Raw genomic sequence first — 12,507 nt, forward strand, 5'->3', positions numbered from 1 at the left:
AAAATGCTCATAACCAATGTGACCGTGGCTTATCTTGAACCCGGAACATTCATTTACATTTTTGATCCTTCAAAATCTCTATTTGCTTTGTGTTTTACACACAAAAGAGTTCAACAACATAGCTTCTTTTATTGCACACTTTTATCATTTTGCAAACAGATCTTCACAGTAACAATGCCTAAGAGAATAAAAGAAAGAAAACTGAAGCATATTTTTCGCTCCAAAAACAGCCTTTTGGATCAACGTATCATATTTACAGATATGTACAGAAACACTGAGAGTATTGGGAACGTTTTTAAATCTGTTTGGCTAATAGAAAGCCTTGACCATCCCACAATTACTTACTGCCAACCAAAAAATAACAAATAAAAAACCCTTTGAGTCCATGCCGTGGGCTACTAAAAGGTCCGTTTGTGAATAATCCCAAAACATTCAAGTTTCTTGAGCATTGCACAGGCACTGGGGTTAAACACAAAACACACATGTGGCCCCTCACTTTACACAGAGCAGTCAGACTATCAAATCATCTTTACAATGTCTGTGAGGAACAGGGACTTCATTTAAAGCACACAAAAAATCTCAAATGCAAAATAAGACCTAAATCCCAAGAAGTTTACCTCACAAATGTACTCTTTCTTAATAAATAGCATTGTGAGCTTTTACAACACACAACTACTTCCAAAAGGTTCATTTAGAAACCAACTAAAACTTCTTTAAAATGTGATGCCGTGAATATGAATGAATGAATGAGACCGGAAGTGGCAATCACCACTGCTAGAAAGATAAAAGGCACTCTACTGCCTTTTGGCCATAGTTTACACAATACAAAAGAAGTGAGAGCTGAAAACATGTTTAATACAGAACAATGGAATAATAACTTTTGTTGAAAAGGTATATGTGAGTAATGCTGAAAAACAAAACAAAACAGTAGGAAGGGAATGATTTTGTATTATAAAATGATCTATGAGCATTACACCATGTCCTCACCACTTTCCAGTGACAAGTAATTTGCTAATCAGTGCTGGATTCACAAATGATTCGTAAGAGTACGATTTTCTTAACTGTTATTGTCATCTTAATTTACAACCTAAGAAAAAAAGAACATATTGTATTCAAAAACAAAATTCCTGACAAGAATGTTTTGTAAATACATTAGAATAACCTCCATCTTATCTTAAACCCCCAAAGATAAGAGGTTTAATACATTTAATTTGGTCGTCTCAAATATTACGCATTTCAACACAACACTTTAGCTACATACTTATAATATCCATATAAGACACCTCTGATTGATAAACAATGTTCAGTCATGATTATGCGTAACATGACTTTTTACTGAATTTGAAATTCAGTAACAACTCTACAAAATTGACCCAAATAGGGAACTCATTTTTATGAATGACATTATTTCTTCAGAAGATATTTGTGAATCCGGCCCCAGAACACACATGCATTCTGTTCAACTCAGAAAAGTCATAATGTCTAAAATCTTATTTGGAAAAGTGCAATGGAACGCCACTTCCACCTTAAGATTTTGTGTACAGCAGATATTGAGACTGTTATTGATTGTAAATGAATGCAAGTCCAAGTACCCACATTTCATTATAATAAAACCAGAGAAACGGTTTGATTGAACCTCTCTGTTAATAATCACAGAACAACAAATGCTTGCACTGATTACCATCATGTAACCTTCCCAAACTGATTTCTAGGACAGATCTTCATAGACCATGGAACATGTGCAAAGCTAACAAGAGCATTTGGTTTGCCACGTCATGTTCTGAACACTGAGCGCTGAAACGGATGAGAGATAAGATCCCACGTCTGACTGGAATGCAGCATAATACACAGTTATTTGGAGCAGGATTTCAAACCAGTGAGAGTTCACTGTTGGCAAAGCTAAAAAATAGACTCCAAAGAAACAGAAACCAACCAAAATGGCTTATCCAGGGGTCCATTCCTGTTTGTGGAGGGCCACTGTCCTGCAGAGTTTAACTCCAACCCTAATTAAATATACCTGAACCAGATAATCAAGCTCTTTAGGCATACTAGAAACTTCCAGCCAGGTATTGTAGGGTATCTTAGAGTAGGGCTGGGTGATAAAACGATACCGATATAATTTTCCTTGATAAAACGATACTAAGAGTTGGCTTAATAATGTTTGTGTGCCAAAAGCGCAACGAAACAGCGATACTCATTTGATCCGTGACACATGGACCATTTATCCGCTCAGGGGTGCGTTTCCCATACAACGATTTAACTCACTGAATAACCTCCACAGTACGATGCATTGTTCTGGAAACGAACTAGCTAGTCATGAACTGTTTCCCGAACGCAGTCGCATCTCCGTTGTTTGAACCACATTAGTTCAACAATGTAGGGCCGTTGTTAATGACGTCACAGGGTAATAACAGCGCTTACAGAGGAAGCTTAAAAATACATAGATTAAAATGCATTTATAATTAGATCGAGTGAAAGATATAGATTGTACTGCATGTTAGCTTGCATATTGTGCCCAAGAGAATTTATTGAGCCCATATGTCTTACTAACAAGGAACTATGTTTCTAACCACAGGTGGAGAGCTGTAGTTAAAACCACGTAAGTTTGTGACGCTGTTTGCGAATGTTCGTTTGAACTATGGTTTCGGGAAACACTGAATCATTGAACTATGTTGGTAATGACGGAACTTGCGACCATAGTTGGCTAATGATGCTTTTGGGAAATGCACCCCAGATCAAAGTTCAAACAGCAGTGCAGCACAAGTTTACTAGAGCAGATGCGCTTGCTCGCTGATAAATCTCGGTCACGCGAACACTAAACAGCGCTGTGAGATCCAGTGTGAAATGCTTGAATCCAGCGAAGAACACATAAATTAGTTTAAAGCCAAATGAAATGGCACTGACAAACAGGAGAAACACTGTGTGCAACAATACAGTCTTGCGGTTTTCCCTCTAAATTGGGCTACTTCTATACGGCTTCCTGGAATTAAGTTTTGAGCCCCTGGAATCCCATTTTGATAGCCATTTTCCCCCAGAAAGCAATTGAGATAATTTTGGCCGTGATTGGGTTATTTTAAGTAGCAATTGGACTTGTTTTGTTATGCAGACCTGGCAACCCATTGAAAAAGGTTTTTCAATCTAAAAATCGCCATTTACCACGGATTTATTGTAGTAACATTAACTGCACCATGGTATTGTGCCAGAAATGTGGGCTATACATATGAAAATTCATGTAGAATTCATGCTATAGTGTTTGTGCATTTATCCTAAATGTAGCCTATTTAGACTACTGGTTTTCATTCAAAATGCCTAGAAACCATATAGTTATATTTTTAACCATGGTAATGAAGTGCTCTATGTGTGGTTTTAAGTGTGGTTAAATGTATGCTACTATGGAAGACCAATGGCTAATTTCAATAAAACTTAAACAGTCAGAATAATTATATTTCACCATATAAAAATGAGGTTGTTATAATTTTTACAGACTTTACTGTTTTTGATAATGAACATAAATGTACATTTGCATCCTAACTCAAGCTACTGTCAAATGTGCATTTCTAAGAGACAAAAAATCTATTATTATTAATATTGCAGTCTGCAATGCAAACTGTGTTGAAGATACATGTCATCGAAGTCAGGCAACACAAACCTGTTTTATGATTCAAAATAATGCAGAAACTAAGAAATTAATTTTTCTATTAAGATTTTTTTTTGTTAAGGAAAAATGACTGGAGAGGTGTAAAGATCTCAAAAATGTGAAGTGTTTGTCATGTTCTGACCATAGAGACTGGTTTAAAAACACAATTAAGGGCAGGGTTGCCAGGTTTTCACAACAAAATCCACTCAATTGTTACTAAAAACTAGCCCGTTTTTGAGGGGGTCACCTGGTAAAAATCATATTCCAGGGGCTAAAAATCATGTTTTCGAGGTCGCTTAAACCCACGGACATGAACCGCAGACTTGGCAACACTGATTAAAGGTGTGGTTTCTTAAACTTTCACTTAGGAGCAAAAATCTGCCTTTAAACTAAAAAGAAATTATCTACATGGACTGACATGAATTTTTTTTTGGCCATATTGCTCAGCCCTATGCTGGAGCTAAATTCTGCAGAACAGTGGCCCTTTAGTAACAGGTTTGGACTCCCCTGGTCTCGTTGGTCATTTCTTGTCAGCTAGTTAGGACAAAAACTCATTTTAACATTAAAGGACTTATCGTTTGTTGTTTCCTGGTTAGGACACGGTGTCAGTTTGCCTACACATCCGATTGGTTTGTTTTATTCCCTCGAGTCTGTGCCCTACTCTATAATCAAGCACTGAAATCACACCACCAGATGAGACACGAGATACCTGCAGCGTGAAGTACGACTAACATCATTATGAACTTCCGCTAGCATAGCATCAGCCGTCCTTAAGGTTCTCATTAAGAGAGAGCAGGTGTATTCAGTATGAGGCCTGAGATGGGAAACACTGACTGCGGGCACAGGACGCCTGAAGAACCAATCAGCGTCATTCTCTTTTCCTCCACGGAGATGTTAAAACACGTGCTTCACCACTGAATAACCTCAAATGAAGCACACTTCACCTCTGAAGTGAAATAACAAACGTGCCCAATCTGACACGATGACTGAAGGCTTGATGGCACGATGTGCAATTGAAACGATGGCTTAGTTGGCAGGAAATGATGTTGTGAATGCACAGGGAAGGATGTGTTTAAGTGTCCTTGCACAGTAGTACTGCACTGCAGTACTATCATTAAAGCTCGTTTACGTGCCCTTATGTCGAAGACCTACATGAGCACAGTTGTGTATTCGAATATATAGATCTGAGTACCAAGACAACAATCATCTCTGTTCCAGCGTTTGGTTCCAACTCGTCTGTACACTCGCCAACTCGAAATATGCAAATGTAATAAATTATATCAGCAGACTTGTCCAAACAAATCAGGATGCAACAGAATAGTATGTACTGCAGCTCCGAGCACAGCTCAAACCCATTCAGAAACAACGTCTTCGTCCCAGAGTTCCTCTGATAGCTGTGTCTCTGTACATCCTCATCTACACACACAATAGGGTGGCTCCTCAGAGGCATTGGTGGCTAGTCATGGAATTCACTGAATTCAGAGTGACTCGAGCACAAGCCTCGGCGGGGCTCATGGTGGGGGATTGACTGGCAGGAATCGAGGTTCAGGCCTTACTACCTCCCTCCATGCGCCTGGTGGTGGTGCGAGGAGGACTGTCCGTCCAGATCGTTCTCCACCACTGATGAGAGGCCTTCTTTCTCCACGCAGTCGGACAGGACCTTGAGCACCAGGCGCAGGCGGCGGTCCATGGCCTCCAGGTGGGGCTGGATGAGGATGGGCGCCAGCTGGTCCTGCAGTAGCGATTCCTCCATTAGAGAGCTCAGCTTGAACTCCTCTTTAGCCAACATCTGTAGCCGTAGGTATGTCGACCTCTTCACTCTGAGAGAGAGAGAGAATAGTGAAAGGTATAACTCAATATCAGCTAATCTGTTTAGTCTGCAGGGCGCTATGAAAATACAGACGGAATTGTAGAATCCGGTTATAAAAATGGAATTTAAAGTATAACGTGAAATATTTTTTAAACACTAACTTTTAGGGATGTAACAGTATTTTCAATATCGTGGTATCGTGAGTGCAAAACTGTCTAGATATCATCGTGGTCACATGATGATATGAAACAATAGGCCTTTTGTGTAAAAAATGTATTTTTTTTAAAATATATTTAAAGTTGTTATTCTAACATCAACAATCTTTGAAGTAGTGTTTTAGGCCATTATGCTTTGGCACAGTATCTGTCAAATAACCGAAAGCACAATATAGCTTAATTCATTCATCAAGTCTGTTTTCGCTGCGTGTTTCAAAGTGAAGCACACACTTTTGCTGCGTTCAAGGCGTAATAATCAAGGAACTTTGCTGCCGTACCAATGGGTGCAGCAGGCGCAATAATATTACGCAGCCATCAACCCGGCTGCAACTCTGCACCTATACAAACTTAGTGCCGGTCACTTTCAGGCGCTGTGTAATATCATTGCGCCTGCTGCACCCATTGGTATGGCAGCAAAGTTCCTTGATTATTACGCCGGAATGAGAGTATAGTTCCTAGCCATATGGACCTACAAAATTGCAACTTATAATTTTTTGTCCGTCTTAGTACACACTGTAACTATAGAAGAGTCAAGTTTTAAATAGGAAAAATATTGAAACTCTTTGGTCATTTTTGAACGAGATGCTAACGGTCTAATCGGATTCAATGATCTATGCTAAGCTATGCTAAAAGTGCTACTGCCAGACCCGGAGATCGGCTGAATCTATTCGAAGACAGTAAAACTCAACTGTTTAACTCTAGGGGAGTTGGAAAATGAGCCTATTTTCAAAACAAGTGGAGTGTTCCTTTAAACTCTGCATATACAAAATGATGAATTAAGAATGTGCATCATTGTATGTTTACTGTTTTCTGTTTTTATTCAGTTTGTGAAGGTGCTGTAAACGGCATCATTACATATATTATAGTAATTATACAATAATATAATATTTTGTATATGTAACTTGTATGGTTTTGTTGTACATTTACAACAAAATAATAATTGTATTCATTTTAGCAAATTTACTGTCAGTACAGACACTGCATACCTATTGTCTTTGGCTGCGTTCATTGCATCCAATACATTTTTTTACTGACACACTCCCAACTCGGAAACTCTGGGCTTAAAGAAAATTTCAAGTTTCCCACTCGTAATAACTTTGTGGTGGTGTTCATGTGCATCTCCGACATGATTTGAACACATCATTTTTCAGGCGATCAGCTCGTGATCCGGTGTTTTTCGTCTCCGTTCACAGTGAATGCAGTGAACTCATTTATTGCATGTGCTGCGAGTTTAGCGTGCATTTGGGAATGCAATGGCCACTGGTTATGCTTTATTTTCATGGCAGATTATTACAGCATTTCACTAGATTTGAAGTAAGTCCATTTTCACTGAAGCTGGAGTTTTCCGTCAAAATGAAAGCTTAAATGAATTCCTGACAGCTAGCGGTTTAAATGGGTAACATTACCGCAGTCCAAATTCAAAATATCTCTTTCAAGTGTAGAAATTAGGAAAGAAGTATTGTAATTTTCCTACTGTAGTGTAAAGCAAAAGTAATAGACCTATGAAATATTCATTTATATTTATTTTACAGTGCAACTGTTTTACAATATATGGCTATTACTGTCATAGGAATAAGAATAATATAAAATTGTTGTTATTATTATTATATTCAGATTTGTTAGGCTTCCTAAAACACCAATGTGAATGTAATTTAGACTGTTTAATAAACTGAATTCATTTTGTACCTGAACTTTAGTCCCCTTTTTTTCTTAGTTAAGAACATGGGTTGGAGCTCTTAATATTGAAATCTCAAAATAGATGGAATAATTTAACTTTAAAATGTACAAAATGTTCATCTTTTTCCAAGTCTTTATTTGTCTTTTTTTAATATCACAATAAATACTGTATCGTATTGTGAGATTCTAATATTGTTACATCTCTACAAACATTTATTTTAACCATTAAAAATGAAAATTCTGTCATCAATTACAAAGAAAACAAAAATAACAACTTTATTCAACAATTTACAATAAAGTCGTTACTTTTGTTTTCTTTGTGCACAAAATGTATTCTCATAGCCTTACAACATTACGGGTGAACCACTGATGTCACATGGACTATTTTAATGATGTCCTTACTACCTTTCTGGGCCTTGAAGGTGTCAGTTGTATTGCTGTCTATGCAGGATTTAAGATTAAGATTTTATTCAAATTAAGATTTAATCAAAAATATCATAATTTGTGTTCCGAAAATAAACAAACGTCTTACAGGTTTAGAACGACATTAGGATGAGTTATTAATGAGTTATTTTTGGGTAAACTATCCCTTTAAAAAGGAATATTTAGAAAATTCAGAATGTTCAGAATTTAGAATGTTCACTTGTTTGCATCGAAAATGAGAGACGAGAAGCGGAATTAAAAAGAAATTCTGGATTTATTTTAAACTAATGCCAAATGTGTGTTCTTAGAACAGCGTGTCGTGTGTGAGATGCTGTAAAAGACAAAAGGCATAAGTGCAATAGACGTCTGTCTAGCGCATGTTTAGCTAGAAAAACAATGCAGAAGTAGCGTGTGGAATGCAAAACGTGTATTGTGTGAACGGCCCTTTAGAATAGCCAATTTAGCCACATGCAGAATGTTAGAAACAAAAGTGCTGTGTACTATGACCAGCTTGCAGAATTATGCAAATTAGGACACAACCAGTGTTTATTCGCAACCACTCATATAGACTGTTCTAGCAAAAAACATCAGCCACAGGAAATAAATGTAAATGTGCAATAAAGGATACAGCTAGAATAACAGAGCGCAGCAGACAGCAGGATGTGGTTGTGTCGGTGCTATACTGAATTACTGCACTGCAGTCACTCTCTCAGTTGGGAGGCTATTGCCTCAATTCAAGAGATGTCTGAAAGTGGAGAAAAACAATCTTACCTGCAGCACTGAGTCAAAGGGACCAGGATGGACATTTCATCATGTGAATGCTTTCCGAATCTGTGGGGTTAGAAAGAAACAGAAGTCGAAAGGCTGATATTTTGAAATGGTTCTCTTATGAAAAAGTGTGCTTTATTGTGCTATAAATGTGCACTTGTAGTGTACTTCAAATCTTAAAAGTATATATATTTTAAAAAACTGTACTTCCAGGTAATGTAATATATTAATGAAAAGGCCACTTAAAGGGCTAGTTTACCTAAAAATGAAAATTACCCCATGATTTACTCACCCTCTAGCCATCCTAGGTGTATATGACTTCCTTCTTTCAGACAAATATAATTGGAGTTATATTAAAAAATGTCCTGGCTCTTCCAAGCTTTATAATGGCAGTGAATGGCTGTTGAGATTTTAAAACCCAATAAAGTTCTTCCGTCCATCATAAATAGTGCTCCACACGGCTCCGGGGGCTTAATAAAGGCCTTCTGAAGTGAATCAATGCATTTGCGGAATGCATCGATTCAATTAAACCCTTATAAACCGTAATTTCGATCTTCCGCTAATTGTCGTACATGCGTTCACAAACATAGGACGTAGGCATAGCGTATGCTTAGGTGAGAATATGCAATTCTCGCAAGAACCAAGTTTTGTTTAAAGCAAAGGAAAACCAATCTCCTCTTGGATTATATCTAAATCCTCCAACATTTTTCTTTACAAATCCTACTTTTTTACTTGTAATAAATATGTACATTTTTCTTACACAAACGCATCAATTTACTTCAGAAGGCTATTATTAACCCCCAGAGCTGTGTGGAGTACTTTTTATGATGGATAGACGCACTTACTGAATGTCAAAATCTCAACAGCCATTCAATGCCATTATAAAGCTTGGAAGAGCAAGGACATTTTTAATATAACTCGGATTGTCTTCCTCTGAAAGAAGAAAGTCATATACACATAGGATGGCTTGAGGGTGAGTAAATCATGTTTTTACTAGGGTAAACATGCTGAAACCCTCAACCATTTCCAACATACTAGTAGTGTGCAGTCTCACCAAACTGTACATTCAGGTCTTTATTTAAACCAAATAAAACCCAGCTCATAGCATAGAAACTTACATCACTTTTTGTCGTTATACATTCATCTTTCGCTATTACTTTCATATTGGCAAGTCAAATTGTACAGCGCATTACTGGTGCGGTTCAGTGGCGCTGAAATGTGTTTTTAGAGGTCATATCATCACTGTACTGTTATATTCGTATTTATAAGTATAATAAAATGTATTTCCATCCTGCAAAAGTAATGACAGAACAGCAAGTTCAAAAAAAAAGTACTGATAAATAAACAGTAGTCCTTTATATAACTTCATGCCAGGACCTTCAACTTATTTGTAGCAGTAAAACCCCAAAAGAAATTCAGTTCGGTATAAATTTCACACAAATAGAAGAAAATAAATGTAAATTTTAGTCGGGGCTTAGATCAATCTGGCATTGAGAGACCTATGGCTCTACACAGTGGCCTACTTCAGTAACAAATCTAGAGAAAGAACAAGCAGCCACTTCAGTCGAGCAGGATGTCAGTTTAATCAAAATCCTTTATCTGTGCGAGCACCTGTGTGACTTCTACCCACTGTGAGCCCTTCACCGGCACACATATTACACCCTGAGACGTGACGCCATATGAATCTGACCTTCCACTCAACATCTACATATTCACGCCTCTTAAGATAGAAACACTCTGTTTCCATGGTTTCGGTGTAAAAAGGAAGCGGCTGCCGAGTCATGTGGAGCTTTGAGGAGTGAGGTGTGAAGGACGGAGGGGACGTTACACCATAATAAAAAAACGGCTTACCCTCTGCCGTTGTCCAAATGAATAATGAAAGTCTCATTTCCAAACTTCTCAAAAGTCTCGTAATGGTGGCGATCCATGTTGCCTGTTCAGGGCGAAAATGGAGAAAGGGAGAGTGAAATACAAGAAGATGCAGAAGTAATGATAAAAGGTAGTCCATTGCTTCTTTAAGGTTATAATTCCACAGATTCCAATTCTGTAGTTGATAATTTTAGTCTTCTTAATGACTACTGAGTTAGCACTTGAATCACAGTCTATATTTATCCACACACAACCAGGGCTGGAGGAGTTGGTTTCTATGGTGTTCACACAATGCCCTCATAGAAAAGCAACAAGAGCTTCTGATGAACAGGGGAAATTCCCCCAGATCAACCTGAGGTTAACAGCCTCGCTCAAGGGCACACGGCTCATGAATGGATCAAAACACTCTCAACCTCAGAAGACACATGCAGAGACCACCCACAGTCTGCTCATAATCTCACAACTGTGACTTTATATCTTGCAGTTGTGACTTTATGAAATTGAGACTTTATACTTGACATAGTGTGAATTTATACCCGTCTTTATATCTCGAAACTGTGAGTCTTTTAGCTGTGACTTTATATCTTGCAGTGACTTTATATCTCACAATATGACTTTATATATATGTATTTGTTTTAGATATATATATATTATTAGAGGTTGCGTTAGACTTTTACTTTAACAGGTCGTAAAAATTCCGTCAATCTATTATTACCCATTATATTAATTAATGAATGAATTCATATTTTAAATATAATACATTTAATTGCTTTTTTTTGTTTGTTTACATTTTCAGTTTTAATCATGAACATACAGGACGATATAGGCTTATACATTTATTTTGAAGAGAACAGATTAACAGAGATTGCGTTACTTTTCATGTTTAACACCGCACAAACAGGGACAACGAAGGACACTAAAATATTTCTCGATTTTAATAGATTCTCATTTTCATGAAACAATATAGATTTTTAATATCAGGCGATCTTTTGGTCTACGCTGTTTTCAGTTTATGAATGAACAGTAAGTTACATGCGCCTCCCATTCAATAAATTGCAATCTTGTGCTTTGTTACTTTTGATATGAAAAAGTCTCAGATTTCAAATTCTGTCCATTTCATTAGAAAATTCAACCCAGAAATACAGTTTTAGAATGAATATCCCCTCAGCATTTGTTGGTATCGTGATACCTTTATGGCGTTATTTTTTAGTCAAAAGTTATGAGCGTGTAAGACATGCTCACGAGCACATTATGTTATTTCACACGCGCAAAAATGAACCTTCAGCTGGCATGATAAAAGTACTCGCGCACAAATTCAACAACCCGAGAGGTGCACAGGCAGCTGCGCGCGAGCGCCTGGCATACTCTCATAGGTTAACTCTGCTTGTACAGTGGAATCCTGCTCGCGCGCAGCGGGCTTCTGCTCGCGGAGTGCTGTTTTGCTCGCGCAGTGGATTTCTCCTCGCTCAGCTGATTTCTGCTCCCTCGAGTCTAGATGACTTTTGACAATTTGGGGGCGGAAACCAAGGAGGGCACTGACTCTCTTATGATTGGTCACTTTCATCGTAATCACACCCACAGGGACATCCTTGTACCTTGATTGACAGCTCTCATTACAGGAAGCACGGAGACAGTTGTGCTGCTTAATATTTTTTTTATAACCTGAGATACTTTTTTTCAGGATTATTTGTTGAATAAAAAGTTAAAAAGAACTGTATTTATTTAGAATAGAAATCTTTTGTAACAATATACACTACCGTTCAAAAGTTTGGGAACAATAACTATTTTTTTTTTTAAGAAATTAGTACTTTAATTCAACAAGGATGCGTTAAATTGATAAAAGGTGATGGTAACGATGTATATTGTTAGAAATGTTTTTATTTTGAATAAATGCTGTTTTTATGAATAAATGCTGTTAACGTTTTACTCAATGAATCCTGAAAAAAGTATTCCAAAAAAATATATTAAACAGCACAACTGTTTCCATCATTGATAATAACTGAGTATCAAATCAGCATATTAGGATGATTTCTGAAGGATCATAAGACACCAAAGACTGGAGTACTTGCTGATGAAAATTCAGCTTTGCATCACAAAAATAAATTACA

General features: G+C 37.3%; 1 protein-coding gene across 1 annotated transcript in view; it reads right to left on the reverse strand.

Moving 5' to 3' along the window:
- Positions 1 to 109: 109 nt before the first annotated feature.
- The window catches only part of fam20ca (FAM20C golgi associated secretory pathway kinase a), an 84,796-nt gene continuing 72,398 nt past the window's right edge, over positions 110 to 12,507 (reverse strand). Inside the window, exons 8-10 of the mRNA XM_051101678.1 lie at positions 10,382 to 10,463; positions 8,534 to 8,593; positions 110 to 5,457 (exon numbers count right to left, since the gene is read on the reverse strand). Of these exons, the coding sequence (XP_050957635.1) occupies positions 5,193 to 5,457; positions 8,534 to 8,593; positions 10,382 to 10,463 (407 nt within the window). The 3' untranslated portion in view covers positions 110 to 5,192. The remainder of the gene's footprint in view (positions 5,458 to 8,533; positions 8,594 to 10,381; positions 10,464 to 12,507) is intronic.

This window comes from Labeo rohita, chromosome 3 (genome assembly GCF_022985175.1).
Source record: "Labeo rohita strain BAU-BD-2019 chromosome 3, IGBB_LRoh.1.0, whole genome shotgun sequence".
NCBI classification, from domain to species: domain Eukaryota; kingdom Metazoa; phylum Chordata; class Actinopteri; order Cypriniformes; family Cyprinidae; genus Labeo; species Labeo rohita.